The 16,698-nt window shown below is 48.0% G+C and overlaps 1 protein-coding gene across 1 annotated transcript in view; it reads left to right on the top strand.

Annotated features, from left to right (window-relative positions):
- ehmt2 (euchromatic histone-lysine N-methyltransferase 2) overlaps positions 1-16,698 on the top strand; it is a 475,985-nt gene that overhangs the window by 444,280 nt on the left and 15,007 nt on the right. The window contains exons 27-30 of the mRNA XM_059971113.1: positions 2,918-2,995; positions 4,790-4,905; positions 6,627-6,713; positions 10,384-10,462. Of these exons, the coding sequence (XP_059827096.1) occupies positions 2,918-2,995; positions 4,790-4,905; positions 6,627-6,713; positions 10,384-10,462 (360 nt within the window). The remainder of the gene's footprint in view (positions 1-2,917; positions 2,996-4,789; positions 4,906-6,626; positions 6,714-10,383; positions 10,463-16,698) is intronic.

Genomic DNA, 16,698 nt, shown 5'->3' with positions numbered 1-16,698 from the left:
GTGAGATGTGCTCACTGTGGGCTGAGAGTTGTGTGTGAGATGTGCTCAGTGTGGGCCGAGAGTTGTGTGTTTGTGAGATGTGCTCAGTGTGGGCTGAGAGTTGTGTGTGTGAGATGTGCTCAGTGTGGGCTGTGAGTCGTGTGTGTGTGAGATGTGCTCAGTGTGGGCTGAGAGTTGTGTGTGTGAGATGTGCTCAGTGTTGGCTGAGAGTTGTGTTTGTGAGATGTGCTCAGTTTGGGCTGAGAGTTGTGTGTGTGAGATGTGCTCAGTGTTGGCTGAGAGTTGTGTTTGTGAGATGTGCTCAGTTTGGGCTGAGAGTTGTGTTTGTGAGATGTGCTCAGTGTGGGCTGAGAGTTGTGTGTGTGAGATGTGCTCAGTGTGGGCTGTGAGTCGTGTGTGTGTGAGATGTGCTCAGTGTGGGCCGAGAGTTGTGTGTTTGTGAGATGTGCTCAGTGTGGGCTGAGAGTTGTGTGTGTGAGATGTGCTCAGTGTGGGCTGTGAGTCGTGTGTGTGTGAGATGTGCTCAGTGTGGGCTGAGAGTTGTGTGTGTGAGATGTGCTCAGTGTTGGCTGAGAGTTGTGTTTGTGAGGTGTGCTCAGTGTGGGCTGAGAGTTGTGTTTGTGAGATGTGCTCAGTGTGGGCCGAGAGTTGTGTGTGTGAGATGTGCTCAGTGTGGGCTGAGAGTTGTGTTTGTGAGATGTGCTCAGTGTGGGCTGAGAGTTGTGTGTTTGTGAGATGTGCTCACTGGGCTGAGAGTTGCATGTGTGAGATGTGCTCAGTGTGGGCTGACAGTTGTGTGTGTGTGAGATGTGCTTAGTGTTGGCTGACACAGTTGTGTGTGTGTGAGATGTGCTCAGTGTGGGCTGAGTGTTGTGTGTGTGTGTGTGAGATGTGCTCAGTTTGGGCTGAGAGTTGTGTGTGTGTGAGATGTGCTCAGTGTGGGCTGAGAGGTGTGTGTGTGTGAGATGTGCTCACTGTGGGCTGAGAGTTGTGTGTGAGATGTGCTCAGTGTGGGCTGAGAGTTGTGTGTGTGAGATGTGCTCAGTGTGGGCTGAGAGTTGTGTGTGTGAGATGTGCTCAGTGTGGGCTGAGAGTTGTGTTTGTGAGATGTGCTCAGTGTGGGCTGAGAGTTGTGTGTGTGTGAGATGTGCTCAGTGTGTGCTGTCACAGTTGTGTGTGTGTGAGATGTGCTCAGTGTGGGCTGAGAGTTGTGTGTGTGAGATGTGGTCAGTGTGGGCTGAGAGTTGTGTGTGTGTGAGATGTGCTCAGTGTGGGCTGAGAGTTGTGTGTGTGAGATGTGCTCAGTGTGGGCTGAGAGTTGTGTGTGTGAGATGTGCTCAGTGTGGGCTGACACAGTTCTGTGTGTGAGATGTGCTCTGTGTGGGCTGAGAGTTGAGTGTGTGTGAGATGAGCTCAGTGTGGGCTGAGAGTTGTGTGTGTGAGTTCTGCTCAGTGTGGGCTGAGAGTTGTGTGTGTGAGATGTGCTCAGTGTGGGCTGAGAGTTGTGTGTGTGAGATGTGCTCAGTGTGGGCTGAGAGTTGTGTGTGTGAGATGTGCTCAGTGTGGGCTGAGAGTTGTGTGTGTGAGATGTGCTCAGTGTGGGCTGAGAGTTGTGTGTGTGAGTTGTGCTCAGTGTGGGCTGAGAGTTGTGTGTGTGTGAGATGTGCTCAGTGTGAGCTGAGAGTTGTGTGTGTGTGAGATGTGCTCAGTGTGGGCTGAGAGTTGTGTGTGTGAGAAATGCTCAGTGTGTGCTGACACAGTTCTGTGTGTGAGATGAGCTCAGTGTGGGCTGAGAGTTGTGTGTGTGAGATGTGCTCAGTGTGGGCTGAGAGTTGTGTGTGTGTGAGATGTGCTCAGTGTGGGCTGAGAGTTGTGTGTGTGAGATGTGCTCAGTGTGGGCTGAGAGTTGTGTGTTTGTGAGATGTGCTCTGTGTGGGCTGAGAGTTGTGTGTGTGAGATGTGCTCAGTGTGTGCTGAGAGTTGTGTGTTTGTGAGATGTGCTCAGTGTGGGCTGAGAGTTGTGTGTGTGAGATGTGCTCAGTTTGGACTGAGAGTTGTGTGTTTGAGAGATGTGCTCTGTGCGATGAGAGTTGTGTGATTGTGAGATGTGCTCAGTGTGGGCTGAGTGTTGTGTGTGTGAGATGTGCTCAGTGTGGGCTGTGAGTTGTGTGTGTGTGTGATGTGCTCAGTGTGAGCTGTGAGTTGTGTGTGTGTGAGATGTGCTCAGTGTGGGCTGTGAGTTGTGTGTGTGTGAGATGTGCTCAGTGTGGGCTGAGAGGTGTGTGTGTGAGATGTGCTCAGTGTGGGCTGAGAGTTGTTTGTTTGTGAGATGTCCTCAGTGTGGGCTGAGAGTTGTGTGTGTGTGAGATGTGCTCAGTGTGGGCTGAGAGTTGTGTGTGTTTGAGCTGTGCTCAGTGTGGGCTGAGAGTTGTGTGTGTGTGAGATGTGCTCAGTGTGGGCTGAGAGTTGTGTGTGTGTGAGATGTGCTCAGTGTGGGCTGAGAGTTGTGTGTGTGTGAGATGTCCTCAGTGTGGGCTGAGAGTTGTGTGTGTGTGAGCTGTGCTCAGTGTGGGCTGAGAGTTGTGTGTGTGTGAGATGTGCTCAGTGTGGGCTGAGAGTTGTGTGTGTGTGTGATGTGCTCAGTGTGGGCTGAGAGTTGTGTGTGTGTGTGATGTGCTCAGTGTGGGCTATGAGTTGTGTGTGTGTGAGATGTGCTCAGTGTGGGCTGAGAGTTGTGTGTGTGTGAGGTGCTCAGTGTGGGCTGAGAGTTGTGTGTGTGTGAGATGTTCTCAGTGTGGGCTGAGAGTTGTGTGTGTGTGAGATGTGCTCAGTGTGGGCTGTGAGTTGTGTGCGTGTGCGATGTGCTCAGTGTGGGCTGAAGCGTTTGCCCCTCTGACAAATTTTCCTTTCTCCACAGCACTGCACCTGTTTGGACGACTGCTCCTCCAGTAACTGTCTCTGTGGACAGCTCAGTATCCGCTGCTGGTATGATAAGGTACGTAATTCATTTCCTTCTGCTCCCATGTGCAGTCATTAGTGGTTTATTGCACAGGGAGGACCGCACTCTAGTAAGAGAGTTAGAAACTACAGCGAGTTGTGAACATGGCCAAGTCTGCCATAAAAACCCAGTTCACCCCCACCCCCCACCTCCACTGATTCAGTCTAAACTACCTGCTCTCTTAGTGGAGCAGACGGGCTTGTCCTGATCCTTCATGATGGATATCCTTTTCTTGAGGTAGCACCTTTTGAAGGTGTCCTCAATGTTCTTCATGCCATGATGGAACTGGCTGAGGTTAAGACTTTCTGCAGCTTTTTCTGATCCCACATATTGGAGTGGGAGTTTTGTTTTCCAGATCAGGATTGTTAGCCCTGAGCTGAACCCCCAAACCTGCAGGACTGGTAGACCACTTCTTGTCTGGCCTCTACCCTTTGACCTGTTTGGTATGGGTGACCCTACCAAGAGTCAAAATCATAAAGCCCTGAGTCCAAGCAGAATGGCTCTCCAGGCCACTGAGACACACAAGCCTCCAAACCACGACAAGGTTGTGGTCCTCTTGGAGACCACACATCTAATCTGTCAGTGTGCTTGTTCCTTAGCCCAGAGGTGCCTTCCTCACCAGTTAATTACAGTCGTTGAAATAAACTGGGAAGAGACAAGGATTAATTTGCCATCATCAAACCTCCTGTCAGCCATGATGTTGTGCCAGCCTTTTAACCTGCTTCAAGATCAGTTTAACCCTCCTCTCCTACATAGCCCTCGATTTTTCTATCATCCATGTTTATATCAGGTGGTAGTTGTCCATCTTGTCCTCTGACGACAGGATGCCTGGGTGGGAGAGTTTTTGAAGTTGCACTGGGGCTGTTTCACTCTCCCCACCTGAGGTCAAGGTCCAGTGGTACGTACAAGCTTCACAAACTGGGTTGCAGTGAATGACCATGACTGCTTCTGTGCCTTGCCCTGCCTTTTGCTCACCACGTGGTGTTGTAGAACCACTTTCCTGGACATTGATCTCACTGTAGATCCCATCCACCCAGTCTGCTGGAGCTGACTTCGCAAGCTAGGACAAACATGTCCCTATCTCACTGAGGAATGAGGCCACCACTACTGTCACTTGTTTAGCCTGCCTGTCGAAGTGGTGTATTGGGGTGTGGCCTCTGTCACATGTAAGCAGCTACTTGGGGCCACAGGTGAGAACTGAGTGTCCGGTGGGGGCTGGACTGAGTGAGGGGCCCAAGAATAGACACGACAAGCCCCTTTGCCAGGGGTGTTACCCCTCCCATACACCCATGTGCTGATCTAAGAGTCTCTTAAATGCCAGCAATGTTTCTGTCTCTGCACCACGGCTGGCAAGGTGTTCCACACAAAAGCTCCTCTATACTTTCCTCCAAGCACATTAAAATGATCTTCTGAAGCCCGTCACCTCTACTGGCCCCAGCAGTAGCTTGCTGGAGCCCTCTGTTCTCGGCCAGAATTTCACATTGTCCCCAGGTGTAGCCCATCTTCTTGGTGCATTTCTCTTCTCCAGGGATGACATTTTTGGTGCTTCTGTTGGTGTTTTTGTAGCTCTGGGTTTTTATGGTATGAGATTGCTAGCCTCAATCGCAACCCTCCTCCTCTTGCAGCTGGGCTTGGTTGAGTTACCTTAAAATTAAGCCTCCTGGTAGTAGTGAGTGACCATGTCCCATGCAGGCCGGTGTGCCTTCACTACCATCGGCACGGCATGTTTCACTTGATGAGTAAGGGTCCCGGTGGAGTTCCACCATAACACGTGCTACTTTGCAACGGCAGGACGGACGGCTGTTGCAAGAATTCAACAAGATCGAACCTCCCCTGATCTTCGAGTGCAATCAGGCCTGCTCCTGTTGGAGGTCGTGCAAGAATCGAGTGGTCCAGAGTGGGATCAAGTAAGTGCGGCTGGGGTTGGGGAATGTCGGAGCAATGAGAGACCAGTCAGTCCATCAGGCATGCTCTGCTGTTCAGTAAGCTTATGGCTAGTCCAATGCCACCTCACCACTCTCCCTCGCCTCCCTCAACCCTCCACCCTCCCCTCACCTTCACCCCCCTCTCTTCACCACCCCCTCCTCTCTCACCACCTCACTCACCTCCTCTCACCCTGCCCCCTCCTGACTCCTTCCCCTCTAACTCAAAATATCTGTCAGCCTCCATCTGTACCGTTCTCTGGAGTAGAGAGAGCACTGAAGAAGAATCCAAATCAGGTTTATCATCACTGACACGTCATGAAATTTGTTTCAATGCAAATGATAAATTATAATAAATATTTAAAACAGCACAAAAGGAGAACTAAACAGTTTGGTCTGTTTGGGAATCGGATATGTCAAGTGTGCGTCTACAGTCTTCTGCTCCTTCTTGATGGTAGTGGGTGGTGGGAGTCCTTAATGATGATGCTGCCTTCATCCTTGGAGTTGGTGGTGCGAATTGAACGTCAAGTTTTTCAGCTGACACTGCAAAACAGTCCATTAGCTGCTCATTACCCTGCAGCTCAGTACATCACTTCCTGCCTCCTGCTTGGCTGGTTATACAGCATTCTTTGCCCCAGGAGCTTTTGGAGGCTACATGTTCAGAAGATGTTATTCCAGTGTACGACATCACACAGACAGCTTCCATCTACCCAGCCGTGGGCAAAGGCACTGCTTACTCAGGAGAACCTGGGCAGGGAGAGAGGGAAGGGACGGAGTGGGAGGAAAAAGATGGGGTGGGCAGAAGGAGACAGGGTTGGTAGGGGAATGGTGAAGGAGAAAGGATGGGGAGGGAAGGGTGTGAGTGAGATAGGAACCTGGGGAGGGAGGAGATGGTGTGTGGAAGAAGGGTAAGGCGGAGGGAAGAGGGTAAGTCTAGGCTGAACAATGTTCTTTGAGCTGTGAATCAGCCTCTCGGCACAGGGCCGGGGGAAGGGAGCAACAGACACAGGCGCAGCGTTTAAATCAGACAGGCCCTTAAAACAGGCTGGCATAAAATGACACAGCCCTTCTGCAGGCGACTGGGATTATTGGAAATAAACTGAAGGGTCTGCCAAAGGGCTTGCGACTGTGGGGGGTATTGGTCCACTCCGACTGCTCTCATTTCTAGTGGGTGATGGTACGGTGGGGGCAGTATAGGTTAGGGAATTTTAGTTCACTTTGACTATCCTGAGACTTATTGGACATTGAAAGGCCTAGATAGAGTGGATATGGAGAGGATGTTCCTATAGTGGAGGAGTCTAGGATCAGAGGGCACAGCCTCAGAATAGAAGGATATTTCTTTAGAATGATGAGGAGAAATTTCTTTAACAAGAAGGTGGTGAATCTGTTGAACTTATTGCTATGGATGGCTGTGGAAGCAAGTCATTAGGTGTATCTAAAGCAGAGGTTCTTGATTAGTCAGGGCAACAAAGATTATGGGGAGATGGCAGGAGAAAAGGGTTGCAAGGTTAATAAATTAGACATAATGGTGGAGCAGACTCGATGGGCTGAATGGCCTAATTCTGCTCCTATTTCTTGTTCCCCTGTTTCCGGAGAGTATGGTAAAGACAATAGGTGGGTGGTTTAAATGCAATATAACAGGACCCTGTTTCTGATGGGCTGGGTGGGTGTGATCCACTCTGACTGTCCTGTGTTTCTTTTGGCAGGGTTCGCTTGCAGCTGTACAGGACCGAGAAGATGGGCTGGGGTGTGCGCGCACTGCAGGACATCCCCCAGGGGACGTTCATCTGCGAGTGAGTACCCTGCCTGCCACCACGTCATGTGGATACAGTGTCTGTCACATGACCGGCTCGTCACGAGGGAGGCTGTTCCATCTTGGGGTCCACCTCGGCCTCCTTCGTTAGCTGGCCCATCTCCGCCCTTTGATTACCCCACCCCCCCAATTCCATTCCGTAAAACCATTATACAGGGGCAGAAGTAGGCTGTTCGGCCCATTGAGTCTGCTCCAGCATTCAGTCATGGGGTGATCCAATCCTTCCAGTCATCCCAACTCCCCTGCCTTCTCCCCATACCCTTTGATATCCTGGCCTAATCAAGGATCTGTCTATCTCTGTCTTAAACGCACCCAATGACTCAGCCTCCACAGCCACTCACAGCAATAAATTCCACAGATTTACCACCCTCTGACTAAAGTAATTTCTCCACACCTCAGTTCGAAATGGACGTCCTTCAATCCTGACTTTGTGCTCTCTTGTCTTAGACTCCCCAACCATGGCAAATCTGTTCAGGCCTTTTAACATCAGGAATGTTTCTATAAGATTCCCCCCCCCCCCCTCACCCCCGCATTCTCCAGAACTCCAGGGAATACAGCTCAAGAGCTGCTAGACGTTCCTCATATGGTAACCCTTTCATTCCTGGAATCATTCTTGTGAATCTTCTCTGAGTCCTCTCCAATGTCAGTTTATCCTTTCTAAAATAAGGAGCCCAAAACTGCACACAATACTCCCAAGTGTGGTCTGAGGAGTGCCTTTTAGAGCCTCAACATCACATCCCTGCCCGTATATTCTATACCTCTAGAAATGAATACTAATGTTGCATTTCCCTTCTTCACCACCAGCTCAACCTGGAGGTTAACCTTTAAGGTATCCTGCGCAAGGATTCTCAAGTCCCTTTGCATCTCTGCATTTTGAATTCTCTCTCCATCTAAATAATAGTCTACCTGTTAATATCTTCCACCAAAGTGCATGACCATACACTTCCCAACATTGTATTTTATTTGCCACTTCCTTGCCCATTCCCCTAACCTATTTAAGTCTCTCTGCAGGCTTTCTGTTTCCTCAGCACTACCCGCTCCTCCACCTTTGTATCAATGGCAAATTTAGCCACAAATCTATTAGTATCGTAGTCCAAATCATTGACATACATCATAAAAAAGAGCAGTCCCAACACTGACCCCTGTGGAACAGCAGCCAGCCAGAATAGGATCCCTTTATACCCACTGTGCTTTGTGCCAATCAACCAATGCTCCACCCATTCTAGTAACTTCCCTATAATTCCCAGGGCTCTTATTTTGCTAAGCAGCCTCCTGTACAGCACCTTGTTAAAGGCCTTCTGAAAAACCAAGTACACCACATCCACTGCTTCTCCTTTGTAATTTCCTCAAAAAATTAGACAGGCAGGATTTTCCTTTCAGGAAACCATGCTGGCCTATCTTGTCATGTGCCTCCCAAGTATTCCGTGATCTCATTCCCAGCTATTGATTCCATCAAATTTCCAACCACTTATGTCAAGCTAACAGGTCTATAGTTTCTTTTCTGCTGCCTCCCACCCTTCTTAAACAGCAAGTAACATTTGCAATTTTTCAGTCATCCAGTACAATGCCAGAATCTTAACAATTCTTGAAAGATCATTGTTAATGCCTCTGTAATCTCTCCAGTTACTTCCTTCAGAACTCAAGGGTGCATTCCATCAGGTCCAGGAGATTTATCGACCTCAGACCATTAAGCCTCCTGAGCACCTTCTCAGTCGTAATTTTCACTGCATATATTTAACTTCCCTGACACTCTTGAATGTCCGGTGTACTGCAGATGTATTCCACTGTGAAGACTAATGCAAAATACGCATTCAGTTCCTGTGCCATCTCTGTGTCTCTCATTACAATATCTCCAGCGTTATTTTCTATTGGTCCAATCTACCCTCAGCTCTTGACCTTCTTAATTTTCTTCTGCAAGTTTTTAAAAGCTTCCCGATCCTCTATCTTGCCACTAGCTGTGGCTTTATTGTATGCCCTGTCATTTGCTTTTACTTTGGCTCTGACTTCACTTGTCAGCCATGATAATGTCCTTCTTCCATTTGTAAATTTATTCCTATTCGGAATATATTTGTCTTGCACTTCCCTCATTTTTCACAGAAACTCCAGCCATTTCTGCTCTTCTGTCCTTCCTGTTAGTGACCCCTTCCAGTCAACCTTGGGTAGTTCCCCTCCCATGCCATTGTAATTTCCTTTATTTCACTGAAATACTGACACATTGGAATTTAGTTTCTCCTTCTCAAGTTTCAAAGTGAACTCAATCATATTGTGATCACAGTTCGCTAAGGGTTTCTTAACTTTAAGCTCACTTGTCACCTCCGGATCATTGCACAACACTCAGTCCAGCACAGCCAATCCCCTAGTGGGTTCAAGAACAAGCTATTCTAAAAAGCCATAGACATTCTACAGATTCTTTCTCTTGAGGTCCAGTACTGGCCTGGTTTTCCCAATCTCATGTTAAAATCCCCAACGATTATGTGATTGGCATTCTGACACATCTTTTCCATCTCCTGCCGTAATTTGTAATCCACATCCCAGCTGCTGTTTGGAGGCCTGTACACAACTGCCATTGTGGTCCTTTTACCCTTGTCGTTTCTTAACTCATCTGATCCTGTTTCATCCCTTTCTAATGATTTAATATTATTTCTTACACACAGGGCCACACCACATTGTCTGCCTGTTAACTTACCTTCCTGATACACCTTATATCCTTGGATGTTCAGCTTCCAATGGCAGCCATCCTTTAGATATGTTTCAGAGATGGCCACAGCATCATTCATACTTGCCAATCTGTAGCTGAATTTCAAGATCGACCATTTTATTTCTTATGCTGAGTGCATTCAAATAGAACACTTTCAGTCCAGTATTTGTGGCTTTCTGTTTTAACTCTCCCATTCCTCAGTCTCGTCCCTCAAAGCCATCCCTCCAATCCTCATGCCATTTCTCAAACCTTGCTATCCGGCCACCAATTGAACTTCTGTGGCCCCACTATCACATCCACTGATTCCCAACCCCAAATTCCGTCCTCTCAGTCCCCCATCCCACAAACCCTCCCCAACTCCCTGTTCCTCCATCACCCTGTGTCCCGTGATTCTGAGAGAGGTAGAGAGGTGTCGCGCGTGTGTGTATCTTTCCCCCACCCTCCTCCCTCTCTCCCTCCTTCCTCCTCTCCCTCTCTCCCACTCTCCCTCTCACTCTCTCCCACCCCTCCCTCCCATTCTCCCTCTGTCTCCCTACCCCTCTCCCCTTCTCTCTCTCCCCTCTCCCTCTTTCTCCCTCCCCTTCTCTCCCTCTCTCCCATTCTCCCACTCCCCTATCCCTTTAACCCCCTTCCCCTCTCCCCCTTCCTCACTCCCCCCTCCCCTTCCCCTCAACCCCTCCCTCTTACCCTCACTCCCTTCTACCTTCCTCTTTCCCCATCTCTCCACTCCCTTTCTGTCCCTTTCCCCTCTCACTCTCCCACTCCCCCTCACCACCACCCCATCTACCCTTCCTCTCTCCCTCTCTCAATCTCCCCACTACCTGCTCTGTCCTTCTCACCCTCTCCCCTTGCCCTCTCTCCCTCACTTTCACTTCCTACATGCTCTGTGTCTCCCTCCCTGCCTCACTCTGCCTGCCGCGGTGGTGTCTAACCGCTGTCCTCTGCTCTTTAGGTACGTAGGCGAAATCATTTCGGACGCAGAGGCTGACGTGCGTGAGGATGACTCCTACCTCTTTGACCTGGACAACAAGGTATGTGGCCAGCAGGAACTGCTCCCATCCTTCCCCCTCCCAGCAGGGCTCCAGTGCCCCACCCCTCAGCACGCCACATCTCTGGTTGCTCAGGTAATGGAAGTTCAGCTTTCCTGAAACAAAGCTGAGCATGGCTGTTGTGTCTGAAAGTGTTTAATTTAGATCATATCTCAGTAAATCTGTTTAACTGCATTACGTTGGACTGTGGTGGAGGCAGCTATCCACAACAGTGGCAACCTCACAAGGTGCCCAACATACAGCACAGCCAAGGCCCTTTGGCCCACCATGTGCTGATCTTTTAACCAACTCCAAGATCAAACAAACCCTTCCCAACCACACAACCTTCCATTTTTCTGTCATCCATGTGCCTATCCAAGAATGTTCTGAATGTTAAAGAATGTTAAAAGTTCTGAATGTGTCTGCCTCTGCCAACCCCCAGCAGTGTGTTTTGCACACCTGCCATTCTGTATATAAAAAAATACATCTGACCCCTCTCGATTTGCCATTTCCGCCCCAGGAAAAAGTCTCTGGTTCTTATCAACTTGTACATCTCTATCAAGTCATTTCTCATCCTCCTTCACTGCAAAGAGAAAAGCCCCAACTCACTCAAACGATCCTCATAAGGCGTGCTTTCTAATGCATGCTGTATCCTGGTAAAGAAGAGTCCAGGCTCTTTCAGTTGGGAGAGTAAGCCAACAGTGAAAATCTCCTCTGCATCCTCTCTGAAGCTTCACATGAGGAGACCAGAAGCAAACACACAATTTCAATATGATGCAGGAACTCAGCAAGTCAACTAGCATCTGTAGTAATCAATAAACAGTCAACCTTCCTGGCCAAGGCTCGTCTTCAGGACTCAAGCTCTGTTTAAAGAGCAAATCTCCTGGCCCTCAGATATCCTGAGTCCCAGAACATCCTGGAACACAGGATGGATCCAACTTGAGGTTTGTGTTGGGAATGCTGTTGTGTGTGAAAGAGAGAAAAGGACACAGTTTGTGTGTGGATGTGAGATTCGGTCTGTTGATTGTGTAAACTATGTACAACGTATATCGTGTATTGTGAGTTCGTGTATTGTGTGTATATCCATCTGACCGGATGTGTATATTTAATATATATCTCAGTATCGTGTTTATTATAACTTACATATTTTGTGGAATTTGTATTCTGGCAGTCATACAGTGAACGACAGAAATGACTGTGGTTATAAATTAACTGAATAAACAGTGCAAAACAGGAAGAGCGGGGTATTGTTCATCGACCAATCGGACGGACGGATTGTTCATGGACCAGTCAGAGTGAGAGATTGTTCATGGACCAATCAGAGTGAGGGATTGTTCATGGACCAATCAGAGTGAGAGTTTGATCATGGACCAATCAGAGTGCGGTATTGTTCATGGACCAATCAGACTGAGAGATTGTTCATGGACCAATCAGAGTGAGGGATTGTTCATGGACCAATCAGGGTGAGGGATTGATCATGGACCAATCAGAGTGAGAGATTGTTCATGGACCAGTCAGAGTGTGGGATTGTTCATGGACCAATCAGAGTGAGGGATTGTTCATGGACCAGTCAGAGTGAGGGATTGTTCATGGACCAGTCAGACTGAGGGATTGTTCATGGACCAATCAGAGTGACGGATTGTTCATGGACCAGTCAGACTGAGAGATTGTTCATGGACCAGTCAGACTGAGAGATTGTTCATGGATCAGTCAGACTGAGAGATTGTTCATGGACCAGTCAGACTGAGAGATTGTTCATGGATCAGTCAGACTTAGAGATTGTTCATGGATCAGTCAGACTGAGAGAATATTCATGGACCAGTCAGACTGAGAGATTGTTCATGGACCAGTCAGAGTGCGGGATTGTTCATGGACCAGAGTGTGGGATTGTTCATGGACCAATCAGAGTGAGGGATTGTTCATGGACCAATCAGAGTGAGGGATTGTTCATGGAGCAGTCAGACTGAGAGATTGTTCATGGACCGATCAGAGTGAGAGATTGTTCATGGACCAGTCAGAGTGAGAGATTGTTCATGGACCAATCAGAGTGAGGGATTGTTCATGGAGCAGTCAGAGTGAGAGATTGTTCATGGTCCAATCAGACTGAGAGATTGTTCATGGACCAATCAGAGTGAGAGATTGTTCATGGACCAATCAGAGTGAGGGATTGTTCATGGACCGATCAGACTGAGAGATAGTTCATGGACCAATCAGAGTGCGGGATTGTTCATGGACCGATCAGACTGAGAGAGTGTTCATGGACCAATCAGAGTGAGGGATTGTTCATGGACCAATCAGAGTGAGAGATTGTTCATGGACCGATCAGAGTGAGAGATTGTTCATGGACCAATCAGAGTGAGGGATTGTTCATGGACCGATCAGAGTGAGAGATTTTTCATGGACCAATCGGATGGAGGGATTGTTCATGGACCAATCAAAGTGAGAGATTGTTCATGGACCAGTCAGACTGAGAGATTGTTCATGGACCAATCAGAGTGAGGGATTGTTCATGGACCAGTCAGACTGAGAGATTGTTCATGGACCGATCAGAGTGAGAGATTGTTCATGGACCGATCAGAGTGAGGGATTGTTCATGGACCAATCAGAGTGAGGGATTGTTCATGGACCGATCAGAGTGAGAGATTTTTCATGGACCAATCAGAGTGTGGGACTGTTCATGGACCAATCAGAGTGAGGGACTGTTCATGGACCGATCAGACTGAGAGATTGTTCATGGACCAATCAGAGTGAGAGATAGTTCATGGACCAATCAGAGTGAGGAATTGTTCATGGACCAGTCAGACTGAGAGATTGTTCATGGACCGATCAGAGTGAGGGATTGTTCATGGACCAGTCAGACTGAGAGATTGTTCATGGACCAGTCAGACTGAGAGATTGTTCATGGATCAGTCAGACTGAGAGATTGTTCATGGACCAGTCAGACTGAGAGATTGTTCATGGATCAGTCAGACTTAGAGATTGTTCATGGATCAGTCAGACTGAGAGAATATTCATGGACCAGTCAGACTGAGAGATTGTTCATGGACCAGTCAGAGTGCGGGATTGTTCATGGACCAGTCAGAGTGTGGGATTGTTCATGGACCAGTCAGAGTGAGGGATTGTTCATGGACCAATCAGAGTGAGGGATTGTTCATGGACCAATCAGAGTGAGGGATTGTTCATGGAGCAGTCAGACTGAGAGATTGTTCATGGACCGATCAGAGTGAGAGATTGTTCATGGACCAGTCAGAGTGAGAGATTGTTCATGGACCAATCAGAGTGAGGGATTGTTCATGGAGCAGTCAGACTGAGAGATTGTTCATGGACCAATCAGAGTGAGGGATTGTTCATGGACCAAGCAGAGTGAGAGATTGTTCATGGTCCAATCAGAGTGAGAGATTGTTCATGGACCAATCAGACTGAGAGATTGTTCATGGACCAATCAGAGTGAGAGATTGTTCATGGACCAATCAGAGTGAGGGATTGTTCATGGACCGATCAGACTGAGAGATTGTTCATGGACCGATCAGAGTGCGGGATTGTTCATGGACCGATCAGAGTGCGGGATTGTTCATGGACCGATCAGACTGAGAGAGTGTTCATGGACCAATCAGAGTGAGGGATTGTTCATGGACCAATCAGAGTGAGAGATTGTTCATGGACCGATCAGAGTGAGAGATTGTTCATGGACCAATCAGAGTGAGGGATTGTTCATGGACCGATCAGAGTGAGAGATTTTTCATGGACCAATCGGATGGAGGGATTGTTCATGGACCAATCAAAGTGAGAGATTGTTCATGGACCAGTCAGACTGAGAGATTGTTCATGGACCTATCAGAGTGAGGGATTGTTCATGGACCGATCAGAGTGAGGGATTGTTCATGGACCGATCAGAGTGAGAGATTTTTCATGGACCAATCAGAGTGTGGGACTGTTCATGGACCAATCAGAGTGAGGGACTGTTCATGGACCAATCAGAGTGAGGGACTGTTCATGGACCGATCAGACTGAGAGATTGTTCTTGGACCAATCAGAGTGAGAGATAGTTCATGGACCAATCAGAGTGAGGGATTGTTCATGGACCAGTCATACTGAGAGATTGTTCATGGACCGATCAGAGTGAGAGATTGTTCATGGACCAATCAGACTGAGAGATTGTTCATGGACCAATCAGAGTGAGGGATTGTTCATGGACCGATCAGAGTGAGAGATTGTTCATGGACCAATCAGAGTGAGGGATTGTTCATGGACCAATCAGAGTGAGGGACTGTTCGTGGACCGATCAGACTGAGAGATTGTTCATGGACCAATCAGAGTGAGGGATTGTTCATGGACCAATCAAAATGAGGGATTGTTCATGGACCGATCAGACCGAGAGATTGTTCATGGACCAATCAGAGTGAGGAATTGTTCATGGACCGATCAGACTGAGAGATTGTTCATGGACCAATCAGAGTGTGGGACTGTTCATGGACCAATCAGAGTGAGGGACTGTTCATGGACCGATCAGACTGAGAGATTGTTCATGGACCAATCAGAGTGAGAGATAGTTCATGGACCAATCAGAGTGAGGAATTGTTCATGGACCAGTCAGACTGAGAGATTGTTCATGGACCGATCAGAGTGAGGGATTGTTCATGGACCAGTCAGACTGAGAGATTGTTCATGGACCAGTCAGACTGAGAGATTGTTCATGGATCAGTCAGACTGAGAGATTGTTCATGGACCAGTCAGACTGAGAGATTGTTCATGGATCAGTCAGACTTAGAGATTGTTCATGGATCAGTCAGACTGAGAGAATATTCATGGACCAGTCAGACTGAGAGATTGTTCATGGACCAGTCAGAGTGCGGGATTGTTCATGGACCAGTCAGAGTGTGGGATTGTTCATGGACCAGTCAGAGTGAGGGATTGTTCATGGACCAATCAGAGTGAGGGATTGTTCATGGACCAATCAGAGTGAGGGATTGTTCATGGAGCAGTCAGACTGAGAGATTGTTCATGGACCGATCAGAGTGAGAGATTGTTCATGGACCAGTCAGAGTGAGAGATTGTTCATGGACCAATCAGAGTGAGGGATTGTTCATGGAGCAGTCAGACTGAGAGATTGTTCATGGACCAATCAGAGTGAGGGATTGTTCATGGACCAAGCAGAGTGAGAGATTGTTCATGGTCCAATCAGAGTGAGAGATTGTTCATGGACCAATCAGACTGAGAGATTGTTCATGGACCAATCAGAGTGAGAGATTGTTCATGGACCAATCAGAGTGAGGGATTGTTCATGGACCGATCAGACTGAGAGATTGTTCATGGACCGATCAGAGTGCGGGATTGTTCATGGACCGATCAGAGTGCGGGATTGTTCATGGACCGATCAGACTGAGAGAGTGTTCATGGACCAATCAGAGTGAGGGATTGTTCATGGACCAATCAGAGTGAGAGATTGTTCATGGACCGATCAGAGTGAGAGATTGTTCATGGACCAATCAGAGTGAGGGATTGTTCATGGACCGATCAGAGTGAGAGATTTTTCATGGACCAATCGGATGGAGGGATTGTTCATGGACCAATCAAAGTGAGAGATTGTTCATGGACCAGTCAGACTGAGAGATTGTTCATGGACCTATCAGAGTGAGGGATTGTTCATGGACCGATCAGAGTGAGGGATTGTTCATGGACCGATCAGAGTGAGAGATTTTTCATGGACCAATCAGAGTGTGGGACTGTTCATGGACCAATCAGAGTGAGGGACTGTTCATGGACCAATCAGAGTGAGGGACTGTTCATGGACCGATCAGACTGAGAGATTGTTCTTGGACCAATCAGAGTGAGAGATAGTTCATGGACCAATCAGAGTGAGGGATTGTTCATGGACCAGTCATACTGAGAGATTGTTCATGGACCGATCAGAGTGAGAGATTGTTCATGGACCAATCAGACTGAGAGATTGTTCATGGACCAATCAGAGTGAGGGATTGTTCATGGACCGATCAGAGTGAGAGATTGTTCATGGACCAATCAGAGTGAGGGATTGTTCATGGACCAATCAGAGTGAGGGACTGTTCGTGGACCGATCAGACTGAGAGATTGTTCATGGACCAATCAGAGTGAGGGATTGTTCATGGACCAATCAAAATGAGGGATTGTTCATGGACCGATCAGACCGAGAGATTGTTCATGGACCAATCAGAGTGAGGAATTGTTCATGGACCGATCAGACTGAGAGATTGTTCATGGAC

This window comes from Hypanus sabinus, chromosome 5 (genome assembly GCF_030144855.1).
Source record: "Hypanus sabinus isolate sHypSab1 chromosome 5, sHypSab1.hap1, whole genome shotgun sequence".
NCBI classification, from domain to species: Eukaryota; Metazoa; Chordata; class Chondrichthyes; order Myliobatiformes; family Dasyatidae; genus Hypanus; species Hypanus sabinus.
The sequence above is the reverse complement of the archived record's forward strand: the minus strand, read 5'-3'. Positions and strand labels throughout refer to the sequence as shown.